The 22,592-nt window shown below is 31.2% G+C and overlaps 1 protein-coding gene across 1 annotated transcript; it reads right to left on the reverse strand.

Moving 5' to 3' along the window:
- Positions 1-2,364: 2,364 nt before the first annotated feature.
- Positions 2,365-3,192, reverse strand: LOC124373442 (solute carrier family 22 member 6-A-like). The gene is made up of 2 exons (XM_046831815.1): positions 3,028-3,192; positions 2,365-2,584 (listed from the first exon to the last, which is right to left on the reverse strand). The coding sequence occupies exons 1-2, from the start codon at positions 3,028-3,030 to the stop codon at positions 2,405-2,407; spliced, it is 183 nt and encodes a 60-aa protein (XP_046687771.1). The 5' UTR covers positions 3,031-3,192; the 3' UTR covers positions 2,365-2,404.
- Between the last annotated feature and the right edge of the window lie 19,400 nt (positions 3,193-22,592).

Raw genomic sequence — 22,592 nt, forward strand, 5'->3', positions numbered from 1 at the left:
TAAGATTTATATTTTAGCATGTTCAAAAACATATTATGTTAAACACCTAGAAATATATGCAGCTGCTCAACCAGAGGGGCCGTACATAATAAGTAACAAAGCAGATGATGTGGTTTTTCAGCTTGTTGAACCTTTAGCAGGTTCGGGCAGAAACTTAAACATAGATAACTGGTTCAACTCATATAACGTAGTAAAAAATTTGAGGTAAGAAAAAATCTTAGTTGTAGATACTTTAAAAAAAATACACCTCAACTTCCAGCACAGTTCTTAGCACATAAAAGGAGGAACGATACTCAAGTATATTTTGTTTTCCAAGAAGATGTTACCTTAGTGTCTTATATACCTAAGCGTAACATATGTGTACTACTTTTCTCCTCCATGCATAATGATAATGAAATAGACGATGATACTGGTGACAAGAAGAAACCAAGCATCATTAGGCTACATATTACAACAAGTCTAAAGGTAGTGTGGACGTTTGCGATGCCATGTGTGGAGAGTACACAGTGGCTATAGGAACAAAACGGTGGCCCCTTTGTCTTTTCTGTGCATTTTGGAATATTGCTGCTCTTAATGGATATGTTGTATTAAGCTCTAATCTTCAAAGATTCAAGAGAAGTGACTATTTAAAAACCTTAGGACGGTCATTTATTCAGCCCCACATGGCATCGCGTGCTGTCAAAACAAAATCTTCCTCGAGAAGTTCGCAATTTGGCTTCACGTATTTCCGGCATTGAAAAGGAGCCACGAGCTGATCCTCAACCAGGGAAGAGGGGAAGGTGTCACAAGTGCAAGGATACTAAAACTAAATACTTTTGCAGGTCTTGTAAAGTGTGGCTATGCCTGACGCACACAGAAATGGTGTGCGGTGATAGCCGTGTAAACTAAAGACTTTAACGACCTCCAGTTTTTATATATATTGTAATATTTTCAAATATTGTAGTTTTAAGTAAAGGAAAAGGTTACTTCTGCACAAAATTGGTTAACATGAGTATTGGAATTACTCATAAACTAATGAAATAACATTTTTTGCAATGTTTACATTTGTATACATTAAAATACGTGTTTTTAGTATTAATTCATTAAAAAATCATTAACATTTGTTTTTTACTTTGATATTATTTTTATAGTTACTAGGAAACGTGATACTAACTATTTGTAATGAAATGTGTTAAATTATGCAAACTATTAATTGATGAGTTTTAATTTTTGGGTCTCACACTACTCTACCAGCCCGACCACTCTAGGAACTTTTATCCGCCCGACCAGTCTAGTGTTAACCTTAATACCACATTGAAACTAAAATTTTAAACAATCATTAACTAAATTACTAGTAAAAACTGAAAAAGAATATCCAACTAACTAACTATTTAATACAATTGAAATGGGATGATCATGTTACAATAATATGTCCCAAAATCTTCACACCCATAGTTTAAGGATGTTTGATTTGTATTTGCCACTCAATGTTAGGATGATCCTGGTTACGAAACTTATATTTCCACACTTTAACTACTGTGACGTTGTGATCTGTGATTTAACTGTTGAAAACAATCGGACAAACTTGAGCATGCACAGAATAACTGTATTAAATTAATTTTTAATATGAGACATTATGAGTAAGTCATAATGTTGTTATCAATCATGTACTAAACCGATTTCATATTCTTTTGATTTCTTTTTCATTTAATTGTCAAAAGTAAAATACTTATTTATCTGTTTGATCACTTCAATTTTATATCTTATATTAGTGAACGACTTACTAGAAGGGGAGCAACTTTACTATCAATTACAGTTCATAGATCAAATACTTGTTTTCTAGGTATGTAAAACTGTAGTTACATATCTAGAAAACTAATTACTTAATACAACATTTAAAACAACTAAATTTATTACGTTAATTTGTTCAATCAAATTTTATTTCTCATAGCCATGACCCAATAAATTTCTTAGAAATCCCAATGACTCTTCTAATAAATCAGTATAGAACTCTTCTTTTGGTCTACAAATTTTGTCAGTTTGTCACAAGCAATGTCTATGTGTTGTTGGAAACAAATGTGTCTTTGATAAGTTTTTAACTTTTTCTGCTTTGTATTCTTGGTGGAAGTGTGTATGCCGGCGAAAGCGCTTTTTAAATAAATTTAGTGTGGAAGTATAAAAAGTGTCTTTTCCATTAAAAGTTTTTAACTGATTTGTGAAAAATAATATGTAATTCACTGTTGAGGAAATAACTTTTTTATTTCAGCTGCAAAATGCAGTCAAACAGATATAGACATAATATTTATATATGTATTAATCGTCCAAAACTGTTAAAACTAATATATAAAAATTATCAAACTGCATAGAGAAGTATAACACAGGTGCAACAAAAATAAGTAGTTTATTATACACCATACAAGGATGATCAGGAGAAGTTGCAACAGTTGCGGATCGAGACGTGGTCCCGTTTAGGTGCTTTTATGAGATCTTGAATAGTGTCCATAAGAGGTTTGTTTTGAGTTTCTGGCAGGAGGAGGATCAACAGAGCTGAGAACACAGCCAAACACCCACACAGAGTGCTGGGAATGTACCAAGCATATCTGCCCTATAAATAACAGATAATGATTAAGAGAACATGTAACAGGCATATAGAGCGTTGATTGTGTGTGAGTTTCTGGCAGACAATTCCATCCTCCTTTTCATCATCCTCTGAACATCTTCCTTATGCCAAGTTTTCCTCCTCTCAAAATGGCACATTAATCCGCCCCTGGATTATATTGGTTTTGGGTTCTTGAGGCCTTGCAAAAAATGCAAAATGCTACAATCCTGGAAATTCTACCATTGGGGTAATTAGAATAGGTAGATATTGATTATATTTAGCTAAAAATAAACAATTTATATTTTACCATATGTTTCAACAGACCTACAAGAGGTGATGCAACATCTGCTCCACTTTGCTATGATGTATAAGGGAGGAAGAAACATTTGTTATCATACGACACTACATAGATTGACTAGGGACTCTTTATGAGAAAGTGGTCTACTTACCATAATGTCGACAACATATGGATCACAGATTGAACCCAGTTGAGATACTGCAACAGATGTGCCAATCGCAGTGTTTCCTATTGGATGTAGGGAACAATTCTGATGTATAGAGAATGATGACAGCAAATACTGCGCTATCAGCAAACCTTCCCAACATTGCCACTATCAAGATCATTGATTTGTTTTCTGAAAAAGTTTCATATCATTACAGCTACACTATACCAACTGCATTGATATATGTAAAATATTATAAAATAACTTAATTAATTTTTAAATTTTACCTGGAAAGATAATTATGAAAAAATCGCATTTGAAATATTTTAATATCTTAGAATTGTCATTGTTACAGAACAATAAAAAATATAATTCTGAGTACATGTATATGCAATTGGCTATGTGATTCAATATGAAATTACTTTAAACAAGTAGAAATTAATGCAAGAGGAAGTCTGGGGGTCTCAATGCAAACACTGTGTCAACAGCAAATATTTCAGTCCTGCCATCAAGAGCATTAACTTTTTTCTGAAGAATTTCACTCAATATTGTCACATATAACTGCATTACCAAATGTGCAATAAACCAAACTTTTAGTTATTTATTTCTAAAATTAAAAACAGCAACTATTTATCCTTAATGAACCAAACAAATTGTTCAATTCAAATCTCACACTATTCCAGACTCTTTCTGGAAAGCCATCTTCAGTTAGACCAAAGTAAGTACAAGAAGTTTCCTGGAAACCCCCTCCGACCAGCAGGACATTAGTCTACCCAGTACTAAAGACAGTCAATGTAGGTATTTAGAGACACCCCTATGAAACAAACCACTAGACTATCCACAACAGAAGACAGTTAACGCAGACACTTAGAGACATCCTTGTGGAAAGACTCCACAATAGAAGTTAGTTACTACATCTAGATACACCCCTGCGGAACTGACCACCTGCCCATCCTGAAGTGAACGCAGTTAATGGGGGTACCTTGAGACACCTTTGCACAACTGACCACCAGCCCATGTGTGATTGAAGAGGCTGGAAACGCTCCTACAGGAGCAGACCATCAAACTTTAGTCACTGTATCACTACAATTTGATTTTTATAAATTTGTGATTTTTTTAACTGTATTAAATTTATTTATTTATTTATTGACTTAATTTATAAGTCAACTTATCTACAAATAAAATAAGAGCTTTTTATATAATATCTTTTGGATATTGGAACCTGATAAATGTAAAATATTTATTTCCACTTAAAGACAATATAAGCTTTCACTATTTGAGTGATTACATGTTTAAAACCTTCTTAACACCCAAGAATGAATTATTTTACCAGCTGAAATGAACAGTATTGCAATGAGAGACACTCCTGAGACAAGGAACAGCATTGTTCCCGCAAATTTGCGTCCGAACCACGGGAGTATGATGAGAGGTAGTACATACGATGGGGCCTCCACCAAGCCTGAGAGTGCCAGGTAAATGTTGCGGTTGGATGAGAAGTTGTCTGCATTTAGAGCTGAAAAAAAAACATGAGCTTAGACTTTAGTTATAATCGTCAGAAGTTTCTAACTAGTAATTAAGAGTGAGTGATAAGTGTTCAACAATGACATCTTAGACATTAAAAACCAGTTACACATAGTGCAATCAACAAACTTTGACAGTATCGAAACAACTTTATTCATTGATTGGATACTTTGTTTTCTTATTATGAAGGAATGTAGTATTTAGCTTTGAGTTTAATATATACACAGTTTAAAATGAGGCTCCCATTCACTGATCCTCCCACTGGCCAATGGCATCCACTCACTTGGACTATTGATACATTAAGTAGCCAACAAATCCCTAATGTATGAGCATGTAGCAGTTGACACAAGTAGGCTTACTAAAAACAAGCTAAGTTCAATAATTAGTCTCACAATCAAAGTTCACACATAATTTTCAACCTCTAAAAGAAATTGCTGAAGTTATTTTTTTATTTAAAATTTTCAAAGTGTTTGTGATCAAATTGCGCCTTATTATAACTTCTAAATACAAACTAACAAATGGATCATGGGCAAGTATATACTCTATAACTCTTTTGTGTGTATTTTCTTCTGACAGATGATTACCATGCAGAACTATAAAGAAACAAATCTAACACAATACTGGCAGGAAGTCATAGCTCCTTTCATTTATCAGCTCAAAACAGCTAAAACACTTTTGGACCATCTAAGAAAGGAATCTTCTCTGCACACCATAGATTACTATATATGAGTAACCTGTGTTGTTATTTCAGAAAACAGTGGCATACTCAAGATAACTTCATTCCTAGCATCTGTAAATCACAATACACTTTACACAATAATCTTTGTTATCAAGAAATTGGGTAATCCATATCACAAAAACTAAGTTCATCCTTGCTTTTTAAACAAACACTGGTTAGGCTCTTAATGCACTAGGCAGCCAGTCAGGCGGCTGTTCATGGAGCTTGTCATCGGGCACTGTCTCTTATGTGCCTTATTACACTAGGGTAACTGACTGTGAAGCCAAGATTCTGGTTGCTAACTGGTCGCTGAGCTCCATGACCAGATCAGTAGCTAGTAGTGGCGAAGTGTGTACCTTATGGAGCTGAATTATGGATGAAAGACCAATAAGTTGTTTAGTTTGTTTATTTATTGTTTTAGTTCCAGACATATAATCCTTTATCAAATCTATTAATTCACTAGAACTTCAATACATCTCAAAATAATTTTTAACAAATCTTATTTTCATCTACACAAATGGAAGGAAACTTTCCCAACCATAAACTCCATGTGAACAATGAATAAAGCACAGAAGCAACTATATTGGTTATACCTATTATGATAATTACAGAAATACTATCACTCCCATAATTTAAATGAGTTTCCTTGAATAATGAATCAATCAACCGATACAGAAGGAATGTGTATGCTTGTTTCAGATATCACTCAGATTCACATCACAATTTCTCTTTATCAACAAATGTTTTAAATAACAAAGATTGTCATATACTGTATTACATACTAATAAACATCAGTTTGTTTACATTTTTAGTAGTTTTTTGTCATTTTCTCAGATTTGTTTTATTTTTTAGGCAGTTTTACTGCTTAGGTGCCAATGGTCAGTGAGAAGGTTGGTGATGTGTGTGGGTAAGTGGTGCCTCACAGACAGAAACAATTCTTGAAAATTTGGCCTTCTCTCTTCATAAACTATAATATTATATGAAGTTGTGTACAGAGACAAATAAAAAAATATCACTTAGTAATTTAACAATAATTATTTTAAAGATTTTTGTAGGACCAGTCAGGGCCTCCAACTTTTGACAATTTAAGAAAACAATATAAGGATAAGAGAAATGTCATGGAATATGAATACACCAACATTTTCACTGATAAAGCAGACTGTCGTCATGTCGTCGTGCTCTTGGCTTGAGGATACTTATGGAAAAAAAACGATAAATGGCATGAGAGACATTTTTATGTTATCTGATACTAAACCTATAACCTAACTTCCTTATTTTTATTTCTAGAATGTTGAACAGGCTTGAGAGACATTTTGATGTTATCTGATACTAAACCTATAATCTAACTTCCTTATTTTTATTTCTAGAATGTTGAACAGTATCACTTTTGGGTATTCCAACAGCCTTTTAATTTCTGTGTTGTTATCGCTGAGTACTAAAAAAAGCTATTTTGTATGCAAATTAAAAACGCCCAGTTAGAAAAGTATACATTAAAAAAATGATGACGATACTTGGATATGTATGCAAGCTTTACCTTTAAAATAAAACATATTGTGAAATTTTTAAATAAAGAATTAAGGAGAAAACTGTTAAAGGTATCCGTACTACTATTCTTATGAGGTAAAAACCAAGACTTTTTTTCCAATTTAGCGAAATGTAAGAGTTTTTGAAGCACATCAAACCAAGACATGGACTGCATGCAACAAGTGCAGGTATTCTAAAAAGACAGTCATGAAAGGAGCAGACTTTGATAGCTGTTGCATTTTGGTAATTGATAAAATGTTGATGTGCAATAAGAGAAGGATTTCTCAAAAGTCAACCATAAAACAAGAAGTTATTAATAGCTGTTGTAATTTCAGTTTGTTAGGTCACAATAGTACTGTACTAGACAAAGCCTTTGGCAAAAGATGGACTAAATGTCATTCGGCAAGGATCTCTAAGAAGTCAGCCACAAAAAAGAGCAGCCATTGATAGCTGTTGTATTTGACTTTGTTAGGGCTTTGGTAGAAGAGAGAAATTGTTGTGCCATAAGATTTATTTATAACAGTTTAAATCATGTAGCAATGATAATACTTCATTACAATGTGTCATACATAAAAACACAACTATGCTGTACATATGTAGTGCATAAGAGAGAAATACTTGCAAAGTACATAACTTGAATATTGATAGCTAAGTTGAAAATCTATATTAGCTATTTCAATTCAATAGCTTAGAATAAATTATTCAAAAAAGCCTTAACTCACCTAGAACGTAGTATGACAAGGCTGCTATGAACCATGTTAAGTAACAGATACATATTCTTCGACATAATTCAGCTGTTGCAAGGTCAAACAATTTGCAGAACCCATAAAATATTCTCTTGTGCAAGGGAACAAATGGTCCTTCTTCTCTCTGAAACAGGTGACAGAAGGAAATCATTCCATACAAAAATTAAACTTGTAAGCATAAGAAATAAACCACCTGTGTGCAGTCCTGATGTTTGCAGAGTGACATAAAGCATTACACTAACACTGAAATAATGGATTCAGGCTCTACGTTTTGACAAAGTTACACACACACACACACATCCCCCAAGTTCCTCTGAATAAAAATAATTTAATTCATCTTAATTGTTGCCAGTCATGAGAAAATGTAGTCTTATAAATATATTTATCTAAAATAATTAAGTTTAGAAGACCACCGGGTTCTTGTGTTGGCACTGGAATTCCTTCGACTCGTTCATGTCTGAACTCTGCAGGAACGGCACAGGGAGAGGAGAGCTTATTAACTGTTTGGGTAACCGGACCGCCGGCCTATCATACTCTATTCGTCACAAGCGCAAGTTGCATTTTTTAAATCCAGGCTGACCGCCACAAATACCTGTGGCTTCATCCGCAATTTCTGTGCAACATTCTTGTATTTTTTTCAATAGCTCGCATGATTTCAGTAACACTTGAACTATTTCAGATCTATGTACAGGACCTCCTAAGTTGAAGTTCATAGTTTTCTTAGTGATAGTACCTGTGATATGATAGGTTCACATGATATATGTTTAAATTAGAATTAGTCATCGTGCATCAGTTACCTATTCTGCAGTGTTCATGATTAAGATGAGCTGAAGTTAAGCAAGTTGTCAGTAATTTTTATTTCAGGTTTTGCACTTCTAATTTAAATTAATTATATTTCCAATGCAAAATTGGAGTCTGCTATTTTGTCCTGAGAAACAATATAAATATACCTGTATATAATTTTTTAATGAGGTTGGATTCAAAACCGTACAGTGTTCTAAACTGTATGGATACAGATATTGTTACTGAAAATTTAAAAACTAAAATCAACATCAATAATACTAAAACATTTCAATACTTACATTATGATAGTAACCATACATATGTAACGATGATACATGATACACTAAAGTTCTTACTTCCTAATCCATGTTTGTTTATGCTTTCCTCAATCCAGTCTAGGAATTATATCAGTATTTATATACCTAATCAGTATCGTAAATCTCATCAGTGAGAAATGAATGCGATGTCACCTCAATGATTTTCTGTCACAAAAATTGCATTTAGTGTCTCATGTATTGCTTTGGAACCTAGAATAAATAAATTTGTTTGCCTTTTTGCCACAATCTTGAAATAAGAAGTGTTGTTACTTATGTTATGCTTTCACTCTTTAAATATAAACAAATTGAATATATTGGTTTAAAATAATTAAACATATGGTTGAGCTGTCATAATATGATGTTTAAAAATATAAAAGTTGAATACATTTAACCGGCTCTTTGTATTCACATTACACAAATTTAGAGATCAAGATAGGATTTTTGCTGCTTCAAAGACCAGTGGGGCATAGCCCAGAGGATTTACGAAATAAGAAGAGGCCATGGTCATCCTAGGGATCCTAGGAATGTCCATGTAAAATTTTAATACAATCGGTTAAATAGTTTATACATGGAAGCAAAACCAATAAACAAAGGTACTTTGGCATTTATAATATTATTAGGATGGCATAACATAATACATCACAAAATAAGAAATCTAACTCATATAGCATTTACTTGTGCATTTAAAGTTAAAACATATAGACAGACTCAGTAATATAGATGATGCCTTTGATTACTACACTGAGGCTATATTTTGATAGTATGATAATCTCTGAAAAAAAAAACAATTAATATAAGTTTTTTCGGAAAAAATTAAGTCCTTAAAGTGAACCAAGAACTTAAAGGTGTGAAGGACTTTATAGTGCTTGCTAAACATAATGAATTGTATTATACAAATGAATATTGATATAATAAATATATAGATTTGTATATACAGGCCAAGCATATATCATGTAATCCAGGGGAAAAAATTGCATTTTTAAAATATTTCGAACAGTTGTAAAATAATAAATGTGAGTAGTAATACACAAAATAGTACATGGAATAATCATACTATTAAACTACTAGATACATATTTACAAAACTCTGAATATATACCACTAGCTGTTACCTGCAGCTTCACATGAAATTACTTTCTGAAAAACAAGGACACCATGGGCATATTCTTCTTAAAGGCATTCTTAAAGATATGAATAAATTATTTATTTCCATATAAACAAGTTAAATATAAAATACATGTAATAAATGGAAATAATGTTTGCCTGTTACTAGTATATGGCCAACATGAGTTCAGTATTTTTTACAAAACATTATAAAGCTAGAGCACGCCTGCTTTACTATAAATACAATTTATCACAAATCAAAATAAAAATCCGCAACATCTGTTCAAACAACTGTGCTAAATTAACCAATTCATTGTTTACAATTTTACAATAAATGCAAGATTTACCATTTAGATTGAGATAGGCTAAGGCTAATAAACGTAAATAATTTTGCAGATATACATGGAATTTACTTGCAAGGATCAAATACTTACTTTTTATATACATTCAGTTTCATACAAGTTAATATTTCCTTCACTGTGTGTGGCAAACATAAGAACAAACAGAACAAATTAAGAAACAACAATGATAGCTTATGACATTAAGAGGTATACAATTTTTATCTAACTTAAGACTGAATTCAAAAAATCAATTTCGGCGTTTTGTAATAGCCCAGATTGCAATTGATTGCAGAAACCTTTTAAATCGGTACACATTTTTATATTATTTGCTAACTGGTTGAAATACTTAGAGTCATTGTACCCATAAGCCTGTCTAAAAATAATTTTGTTAACTTTTGGGATTCTAAAAAAATTGTTATGTAAATTTCGAGTTTTATAAAAAAGAGTATTAGTGCCTTGATTTCCACTTCTGATATAGAACAATCTCAGAACTTTAAATATATATATAGATGTTGGATCGGTAATATTTTTAATTCAGAATAAATAGGAAAAGAACTTTCCCATTTTCGTTTTGCCTTAATGATTCGTATAAAATGGTTTTGTGTAACTCTTAGTTTGCCTATTAAGTATTTGAAAGCTTTGCCCCAACAAATTATTCCATATTGAATTCGAGAATGAATTAATGCAAAATACAGTGAACGCATTAAAGACTGGTCACATATATTTCGTAAGAAGTAGAATTTTCTTATATTAAAGGCAATTGACTTATGTAAGTTTACAATGTGTTTTTTCCTATGTCAAATTTTCATCTAATGTAACTCCCAAATATTTATAATTATTCACTTTTTCAATTATTTGACAGTTACAATTAGTTGAAGTATCTGACAATTAATAGTATGATATTGTAGCTGTCTGTGGAAGTCAAAACCTCTTAAATCAAAACTAACAAACTTGGTTTAACTTACGTTTATCTCCATTTTATTTATACTACACCAATGTCTTAATTTAATCAAGTCTCTATCAATATTTTCCCAAATAGTATTAACATTTTGACTTGAATAAAATAAGGCGATGTCATCAGCAAATGCGTTGATTTGTCCGCGAAAAATTTGAGTGAGGAGATCATTAATAAACACAAGGAACAGATTGGCAGAGAGGACTGCCCCCTGGGGAACACCTATAACGATCGCAAGAGGTGAGCTCGAACTGTTTCCGACTTTTACACACTGATAACGGCCACTTAGATAGTTGCGGAACCAGTCCAAGGCCACACCCCTTACTCCCACAGCTGCCAGCTTTTCAAACAGAATATTATGATTGACTAAGACGAAAGCTTTCTTGAAATCAATAAAGAGCCCAGTTATTTTGTTGTTGTTATTTAAATTAGAGAGAATATTGTCGGTTACTTTGATTAGGGCGTCCTCTGTAGATCTGCCCTTTGTAAAACCAAATTGATTATTGCTAATTAATGAGTAACTATTTAGGTAATTTACTAATCTGGTTTTCATAGCTTTTTCTATCATCTTAGAGAATACAGATAATTTACTTATAGGCCTTAGATTATTTTTAGTATAAATATTTTCTTTTTTAACAATGGTACAATTTTGCTTAGCTTTAATTTACCGGGAAAATTTCCCGTAGAGAAGCTTAAATTAATAATATGCGAGAGGATTGGAGCTATTTCTAATGCTATGTTTTTAATTAGATCTACACTAAAATTGTCATACCCTGAGGATTTCTTATTTTTTAAGTTATTAATAATATTATACACTTCCATAACCGTAGTAGGGATTAAATAAAAGGAATTTCTAGTATTATAACTGCTTGTTAACTGTGATAGTTGGGTATCACTGCCACTATCTACATCTGATTGTACACTAACAAAGTATTTGTTTGCTATGTCTGCTATTACACTTTGCTCAACAACAATAGAACCGTCATCCAATTCTAGTTTGTGTACTGTCTTATCTGCTTTGCCATCAGTTAAATTATTTACAATTCTCCACTGTTGAGAAATATCTCCTTGACAACTTCTAAGTTTGTCAGAGTAATATTGGTTCTTGGTCGAGTCAATTAAATTCTTTAGATTAAAGCAATATCTTTGTAGATATTGTAAAAAGTGCGTATCATATGGCCTTTTTTCGACATTTCATATATATTTCAACCTTCTCATCCATTTAAGATTTTGTCCAGTTTGGAGGGAAAAATCCTTTATCAGTACACCTTTAGTTCACAAGATAAATCTATGTACCAAACCTCATATCTCTATCTATCATGGTTTTTACTGGGCGTTGGTGAATCAGCCAGTCAGTCAGGACACTCATTTTATTAAATGGGATGTAGTTACAGGAAAAAATGTTTTAAATCGTGAGTCCAAGTTAATACTAGGCTATATCAAAGATTTGTACATTATGTTAAGTTAATTTGTACAGGAAATCATTTTGCCGATGTGGAGCCTTTAACACACCTATGCCTATATTGTTTTTCAGGTCAGAAGCTTGAGAACATTGAAATGTCATCATATATTGGTTTAAGTAGGATTAAGGATTTTTTGACAAAAATAATCAATCTTTTATTAAATTCAGATAAATTTAATTATATTTCTTTTTCTACAATTCAATCCAGATCAAACTTAAACTGACACATTTTTCTAGATAATGACAGACTTAAACAAGTAGACCACACAAAGTTTTTAGGACTTACCATAGATACAAATTTAGCTTGGTATAAACATGTAAATCATGTTACTAATAAGATGTCTACTGGTCTATATGCATTGTGACAAATGGCAAAAATTAGTAATTTAAGTAGATGAAATTAATATATTTCTCATTGATCCACTCACATTTAGCTTACAGAATAAGCATTTATGGAGCAACAAGTATAAGCAATTTAGATAGGTTCTACAAAAAATATCTTTGAGAGTCATGAAACATTTAAGATAGATTCTGTTGAACATATTTTTTCTGAACTTGGAATTCTGACATTATATTGTTTACACACATTTGAATCAATAATTTGTAAAAAAAGGTTTTGATCCTATACTAAAAACTAATAAACATACATATAATACTCGTTTTAATAGACATATTGATAAACACAATCTTGAATTTTACAAAAAGAAAACATATTACAGAGGTGTGAGATATTTACATAGTTTACAAACAAAATTTATAATGGGAACAGATCTGTTAAAATTTAAAAAAGAAATAAAAGATTATTTAACTAATTTGTCTCTATATTCTTTTGAGAAATATTTCAATACAAAAACCGTTAAATTCATCTAAAGAAGAATTGAAGACAAATTGTTAAGATGAAAGTTTTATCATTTAAATGAACAAATGTTAACATTTTTTTATTTATATTTAAAAATTAATATTAGTATTTAGTTTTATTGTAGTGACGCTATTGTTTGTACCTTGTAGCCTACATATTATGGAATAAAGTGGTTTGTCTACTGACCATATACATTTACAGTAAATTAGCCTTAGAGTGTCATATCTCTGTCCTTAATTGGCAACATTTATACTTTGAGTGACCTTAGACATTTTAGTAGGCCTAATTGCTTATTACGGATATTTTCCATTTATCATTACTAATGTCCTATGCTATAGTACTTTCGCTAATAGCAATGAAGCAAGTGTTGGTATGGCAAAATAAAATAATACAAATCATAAGAGGCACATATAGAAGCAATTCATGTATTCCTTGTCTTTCAAAATTCACATAAAAATGTGATCATATACTTTAACTACTAAATATTTCTATATCTATTCTTGGATATTTTTTCTATGTTTATCAAAAGAAAATTAAGAATTTATTTCTGAAAAATAAGATATTTATAGTTTTGGCTCAGGACAAAAATACATGATGATTTGTTTAAAGCAAGTTTAGAAGAAACTCAATTGTCATGTTTGTTAGGATAAAGATATTTAACACATTATATGACGGACTGTTTGGTTAGTAAATTTGAATAAATTTAAGACAACTATAAGTAATTGATTTAAAAACAGTTTTTTAATTTATAGAGGAAAATTTTGTATGATACCAGGGATATACAATTTATTAAAATTAAGTGTTACCTACATCATTAAGTTTTATATTAGTAATAAATTTTTTAGTTGATTATCAGTAATGATAACGTTATATGAGCTTTGTTAATTTAAGCGTGTTTACACTACCAAGACTACATGTTCCGCACCCCACTTAGTCCAACTAGTTAGCTATTGTGCTGAACAAGCTACGTCTCTGTGGTGTGATTCTATTGTGACCCTTTCTTGGTTACAAACTATTCTCTATCTTGGAAACTATCTTGGCAATATTTGAGAGTAAAATCAATACTGGTGAGCTTATACTGCGACCATTGAACCCATCGTCCGAATATGGGCAGCCTCTCATTGACGGAGATGCCGCGTGGTCCCGTCCGTCTGTCTGTTTGCTGTCCAGGAGCGTTCCTTTGATGCCTGTACAGTCATATCGTAGGAGCCGTTCTGGAGATATAGTCCAGTCGCGGTTACTCCAAATTCTTGCACTTTGCTTTTGTTGTAGTCTCGTATTGGAGCTCGCAGCGTCTGGCTCTTGGGAAAAGTAGTGCCGTATTGTGTTTCGTTGCCCTCTTTCTCGTACTCGTTAGAAGTGTGTGTATCGTAGCTCCTGTCGGAGGTGACATGGTCCGGTTGCGGTCTCTCACCTCTTTGTTCTCGTGACGATTCTCAGTGAAAGTGACCCGTCCTTCCGTTCACCCTGCACTGGAAGCCCTGGAGGAGCTCAAAGTCCCTCCCCCTCGGATGAAGCGAGGAAAGAATCAAGATCAACATCGGTGGGTCTATGCATCTATCCTCAAATGCACCCTTTTCCACCTCATGTTCCATCCATCCTTCTATCTCCGGATGTAACTGTCTTAAATTTTAATTTTATTTGTCTTTCTCTGTCCCATATGTAACAATATATTTGTAACCTTTTAGATACTATTGCATTGAGACTTCTACTAAAATTAGCATGACTGACGATTGATTAATTTTTAGGAACAACTCTTCTCAACCGATTTCAAGAAAAAGCACAATGTTTGCTAATACAGTGCAAATTAGTCATAAGCTCTTAACTTTCAGTTCATGTAAATTGTCCAGTGGATCATTTTAGAGGTGGTTGCATGAACGTACAAAGAGCAAACCATTTATAATATTAACTTTATTATATATTTAATTGTAAATGTAAAAAGTTAAAATACGACACGTGTAAGAGTGCGTGTAACAATTAGACAGCTGTGTCGTGTAAAGGTTAGAACTGCGCCCAGAGACACGCGAAGGTTGGAGTGAGAGCAGCAGCTGACAACCTTCACAATTAACATCACCCACAAGGCCACGCTCTATTGCACGCTGAATCTCATTAAATATAACTATCTTATTTTAACATATTATAACCATAAAAACTCATAATTTCATGGATGTGTAAAAATTGGGACTTTATTTTATTTCTTAACGACATGTGTATTAAAACTTTAAGCTGTAAAATACATAATTTGTTTTTTAAACATACCTAAAAGCCGACTTAACATATGAAGATTCCGAAACTAATTATAATTAGAATGGAGAATATATTTATAATGGTCACAGACGTCATGACACCTATTAATTGTTTAAATGTTAAGAATTCGACTAAATTATTATTTGTACTTAGTAATCCTTGCTATTATAGTAAATAGGACTTCATTTGTGTTGCTATTGTACATGGTTTCTCTTCAACTAACGTAGAATGTTAATACAGAATTAGGGAGACCTTCCATAGAATATTTACATATTGTAATAATCATACCACGTAAATATACTATACACGTAAATAAAGGATTCTTAATAACATTATTGTTACTTTGATAAATGCTCCAAACTAGTCCAATAGAAGAGATTAGTGGAAGTTAGGTTTCATAAAAATTTAAACACGGATTGTACGTTTACTTTGAAGAAATTTTGCACTACAAATTTTGGGAAAATAATTCTATTATATTAAACAATTTTTACAGATTAAGAGAAAACTCAAATCTAACTTTTAAACACCGATGTTTTATAAATGGTTCATATTATTAAAGGTCTCCTTGTAAAAAATTATTTTAAATTTAAATATGTCCATTTAAAATGTATATTTAAAAAAGTTTTTAATAACAATCTTTTTGCTGTTAAAATAAGAGAGTTTAAAATTTGTTCTATTTCAGTCGGTATTTTTTTCTAATTACATAGTGATTTTAAAATACAAAATTATTTTAAACAAATAATTAGTTTATCGTTCTCTTCCAATCTTCCCTAATATATTAAATCTTCATATTTTATTATTTGCTTTAAACTAAATATGTTATGGATTATTTACTAGCTTCAGATTTATTATTATTATTTCAAGATGATACTTACTAAATACCTAGTAACTGCACTGCTCTCACATAAATAATTGTTTATTCGTACGATCTTCTGTAACATTCTAAAATTTCATTCAATTTCTTGTAACAATAACTCGTGTTTAATAAAACAGACCAGCCTTCAAACATTTTAGATTCTAAATACGTTACAGTAATGTTCAGGGACTAAGTCTATGATCACAATAACGATAAATTAATTTTAAAATATAAAATAAACTTAGTAAGATACAAAAATTAAAACAAACTTTAGATATGTTTTAGATTTTAATACACTTTATGTGGACTATTATTTTAATTTAAATACATTTTTATAATTTAGGTTTTGTATTATTAACTAGAATATTATTATTCATTACTGATTTATTAAATACTATGCAGTATTTTGAATTATATAAACACACAAATTACTAGAAAAAGAAATCCTTCAACAAAGGATTTGCGAGATCTAAAAGACGATGTTCTATAAAATGCGGCACGTCGCAATACAGACCTAACACTAGATGCCGAGTAACCATTTCCTTTAACATTCTGTGTACTTTATATATTTAATGGTATTGCAGTCACGCGTCTCCTCCCACTGTAATCTGCTCACTTGTGTTATGTCGCACATGATTACGTTTCTGCATTGTTACAAAACAACAAGTTCTCGTCTTGTACACAAAATACAATAGATTATTAAACCAAAACATTAATATTTCCCTTTTGAGTCCACTACTATTCACGCATGGGCTACATTTTTAAGATTAGGTCTTAATCCATATAATATTAATCAAGGGACATTTATGAATATTAATTAAATAATATGAATAACCATGCATAACGATGTAACTGCCACTTAACAACAAAACGAACTTACAAAAGAAATATGTGGGAAATAAGTACTTTTTGGTCAATGATTTTCTCTAACTTCTCAGGAGGCTGAGGAAATACAGATCCACTGATGGTAAATAAAAGTTACCTTTTATATCCAATGCTCATTTAAAATTTTCAAAGAATTGTACGTCAACCTGTAAGTACAAGATAGGAGACGGTAAACTCGAATTTATCGTTACGAATTATCTGATAAAATGGTGCTTAATAGTAATTTTTTTTTTTTTTTTTTCAGGTATTTAATGATGTTCAATCTAGTCTTGTGTCCGATTATTGAAAAATTAATACAGAGACTCTTTGTTATATCTAATATCAGACTTGAACATTTTTATTCGGATTCTTATTACTGAGGTATTATACTGTATTATTTGTAACATATGTCAATTTCAGTCATAGTATTTTGATATCATAGTTGGTTTTATCCAAAAAAACTTTCTGATTGATGGAAATTTTCATATGCAGAATTTTCACTGCGTCTTAATAGAATACCTGTCATGTTGAGTTTTAAAATGGTTCCTGTTATGAATTTTTACTTGGTTGTGTGTTTTTTTCCTTGTATTGCTACATAATGTTCAAATATCTAAAATGTAACGTATTTTTGTTCATTTTTAAACATTTGCAGTATATTCCAAATTTGTTATTAGCAGTACAGATTGTAAAATGTGAGTTTTTTAATTGTTTTATACCAGAAAGACATCGTATAGTTTTTTTTGCATTGTTACGTAAGTTAATTAATAACTCATGAATGATTTAACTTTATAAATTAACAATAAATGCATAGCAAGTAATAAAATGAATTAAAAGATATCATTAAATTAAAAAAATGTGTTATGGGTGACTTTACCAGTCAGCAGCTGTTTCATTACCGATTTCTTCCTTCCGTTCTGTTATTTAAGTACACCTTCGGCAAACTGTGAGACATCATTGGAGCAAATATAATTTTTATTTTCTAATTTAAAATGCTACGTATATTTATTACTATTTTATTAGACATTTCGTGAATGACTAATGAAATATTAACCTTATTAATAAACTATTTATACAAGTGATTATATAAAGAATGATAAGTAATTAGGTTGTTCATACTTCTAAAACAAATATTTAGAACTAGACCCACCTAAATAATTTATAATAAACAAAAAATAAAAAGGTATTTGAAAATATATTAGGATACATAGTTTTTTCATAATTTGATACAATGATGCATTTAATTAAAAACTATACAAAAACTATTAAAAATGGTCACGTATTGCTACAAAACACATTAGTGCTATAAGGACCGCCTTGCGATTAAATTTATTTTAGACTGTTGTTTAGTAAAAACTTGGGAACAAACATCAATCTTTTACTTAATCCTGGATTACTACAATAATGTTTTATTTTTCAGGCGTTCTAAATCGTTTACTTTTCTGTTTATGAGGTAAAAAAATACATTCCTACATATAGGCGTCTCTTTCTTGCGTTGTGTAACCTAACTGTTTGTAATGATGCATATAACGAATAAGATATGTCTCTCGTTTTACTGTACGAGATAATCGTTGCGTTTTGTTTAGCAACCGTGATAAGGTGTAACACTGTACTATACTGCTGTAACTGAAACCTCAATTAAAAGTTGGTCCTATCTCTAATTTTTTATAAAATTTGAAAAATTTGTCATGTCTATGAAAAATATAAAGAATAGGGAAATGTTTTTTATAAATAATAAACATCAACATGTTGTTAGGATAAGAAAATACCTGGGCTAAGGTACATCTTAAAGTAAAGGCGTAACTTACTTTTTGCATATGTTACGTAACTTCTGATTTTATTTTAGGATATACAATTTCTTTTCTTAAAAACCTAAATTATCTTCTTTAAGAAATGAAAACTTTGTCACTTTAACTTTCATATCAATCTAATTCTAGATAATTAGAGATAATTCCATAAAGTTAACTTTAAAGTCAATGATTCTTTTATTGAACAATACTTTGTATATAAAATGTTTATGCAATAATAGAACCTACGTACACAATGACACTGTTACAGACATTCGTCATAAAAGAAATGATTTATTTTTTATAGATTATTGTATACTAATAACTAAATAGTTATAAACATTTATTACTTGTTTTTGTGTTTTATTATATCTGCTAAGATCTTCTTGCGTTAGTTAGTCAAACCTCCAGTATTGTGTGTGATTTCTGTCTAGTTAGCTATGTTATCTTTAGATTTGTTATATATACTGTATATATAGTTATGTTTATAATATTTCTGTGTTGTTTATTTATTTGTTTACTGATTAAGATTCCACTAACTAGATTAAACATACATGTCAACTGCTTTTCGTCGCTAGAGGTCTCCATTGGTTTATACACCAGTTTATGTAGTTTTCAGATATATTGTTTCTTATCATTAGCGTCTTTTTTGCTTGCTGTTATGTTGTTGATTTATTACTTATTTATGTTAGTTGAGTAACATGGTTAATTAATGTGGTGCTTGATGAAAAAAACATTTTTTTTATTATTGTATTTGGCTATGTCATTGAAAGTGAAGAACACACAACAAAACCAATCCTGGTGTTGTAAATAACTAGTATTGGTGTCCTGGTAATACTTCATTCAGCTTAACAGCAAAAAGTAACCGGGGCTCTATCAGCACAGCACAGATCTGTTTGCTGAACTCCTGTCCTGTACACACTGATAGCGAACACAATATCCCTGGTATAACGCCAATATCAGTGACTGCACGTTTACTAAGCCGACTCTACAGTGCTGAGGGCATCCACACTCAATCTGCACATTATTCTTTGTATCAAAAGCATCTATAAGGTTTTAAAAACAAATATTATAATATTTAAAAGGTGTTGACGTATATAATATGTCAGTTAAGCTTAAAAGCTCAAATGACTGAGTCTCTATCAGCACAGCACAGATCTGTTTGCTGAACTCCTGTCCTGTACACACTGATAGCGAACACAATATCCCTGGTATAACACCAATATCAGTTACTGCACGTCTACTAAGCGGGACAATCAATAGTATTCTGCAATAAAATACTTTAACACTTCAGTTTTATAAAATACCTCTTTAATCATCATACTCTCCATCATATTTTATTATATAAACCCTACTAATTTGGCATGTGTTATTTTTGTGTTACTAACGCTATACAAGTAGTCTGTAGTCTCCTTCACAACCACATGTTGACTGTATGGAGTCTTGTGCTACAAATTAGTGCTTAGTGTGTAACAAAACAACTAATAATGTAAAAGAAGATTGTGGTTCTTTCGCCATTTCTATACATAATTTAGTTTAAATATAATTGGCTAAAATACACATTCCTTCGACCCAGAGCCGTAAATACAACGGTTAACATATTATTAATAATCAAGGAATACAAAACCAATAGTTACAATTAAAACATAAACACTTACCATTATTTAAAATACTAGTTTAGGTCTTATTTTTGATGTGCTTAAAGAATCATAACAATATTACAATCTAGTTTAAAATAAAATTAAAACAACATAAAGGAACTGATTACCGATAACTATGACGACTCTAGCTGGTCATAATCGAGCGATATATTGCTAATGCTCTAACATCGTCTCAATAGTCGTACACGATTGCTAAGCACTGAGTTTGAACTCCAGAGTTAACACATTTTAATCTCACGCATCGGTAACTAGGGGTAAAGAGGTCACTTGGCTTCTCGGAGACAACTCTGTATTGAATGAAATAAAATGGTTAGTATTGTAGTTCTGTGTGTACCAGTACTCTTTATTTCGTTCCTTTCCTCTCCTAACATCATTCTCTTATCCTGTTTATATCTATTTATGTTGCCTATTTCTGATCACCGACGCTAGTTATAATGTACAATAAACCATCGTCCGGTAATATACAGACGATTATACAAAAACACTTCACACACAACATTTTATACAACCCTAACTTTATCAAATGAAGGACCTCTTATAATTTTAATATTGATTGTCCGGAACTGCTTCGTGAAATTGACCTCACAGCACCTAAACATATTCGCTCCAGATCTGCGTTTCAGCGAAATTGTATGTAGAGAACAGAGCTTTTTGTAGAAAAGTGTAATCTCAAAACCTCTGAGTGTGACAGTTAAGAAGTAGGTGTGATACATGTTTTCTGTAGGTTTCTAGAACCTCAAAAAATTCATAATTAGTTTTTTCTGTCTCCCCCACATCAATATGTATTTTATGAACCTTTACATGACCACGGTTCAATGTGTTATGGCAGTGCTTGCAATGATGCGTTAATTTAGAGATCTCTAAGAATCTTTTAAGGATCTGTCTCACTTATAATGTAATATACTACATTTGTTCTTCAATTTTGTTGATCTTCGTAATTTTATTTTTATTTTCATAACTCCTTACGTCATTTTCTTACTATTATTCTTAATGTTTTGAAATTCTTATCAAATCAAATAAACTTAGTCAGGCTTTTAGACATTCTACAAAAACAGTGATGACATGGGAATAAATAAGACAAAGGACGATATAACGTGATCAGTTACAGCCTTGCCCTAAGTGTTTGGCCTGATACTGTCACTTGGGCTCTAGAGGATTACACAGAGTAAAGCTAAAGTAAAACCCCGGCTTTCTTTCAGAGGAGCTTACGATTTTCATAGTTACTGTATGTGTTTTCTAGAGACTGGCCAACATGTTATACTTGTATCCTATTTGTTATATTTATTCGTAAATTGCATTACTAAAAAACTAAACTTTAATTTTGAATAAAATCCAGAAAGTATTTAATAAAGATTGAAATAAAATACGAGGCAATGATTTTATATTCCGAGAGAAAGCTGAGAAAGTGAATTGTTTCACACAATTGTTGTAACACACAATATTACTGAATCACTTTTTCTTTTTTTAAAGGAAAATGCATTCAAATATAAAGCAGCATGTTTATGTTAATGTAATAAACAGGATAAAATTGCAAACTGTGTAGGACTACTATTGATTATATATATATATATATATATATATATATATATATATATATATATATATATTACACATATGCAGGGTGTACATTAAGTCCCGCTTAGGCTGGATATATTCCATACGGATTGAGATATCGATTTACAATCTTCACCATTATATTAAAATACTTTTCTGAACTTTTTGGAGGATAAAAATATTTCACCCCCTTTTTCAAAGGAGGGTATGGAGGGATAACTTTAAATTTTCAAATTGCAACCCCTATCTTGTGACATTGTTTTGTAATTAAAGTTT

The sequence above is a fragment of the Homalodisca vitripennis genome, unplaced genomic scaffold (assembly GCF_021130785.1).
Source record: "Homalodisca vitripennis isolate AUS2020 unplaced genomic scaffold, UT_GWSS_2.1 ScUCBcl_5583;HRSCAF=12371, whole genome shotgun sequence".
NCBI classification, from domain to species: Eukaryota; Metazoa; Arthropoda; class Insecta; order Hemiptera; family Cicadellidae; genus Homalodisca; species Homalodisca vitripennis.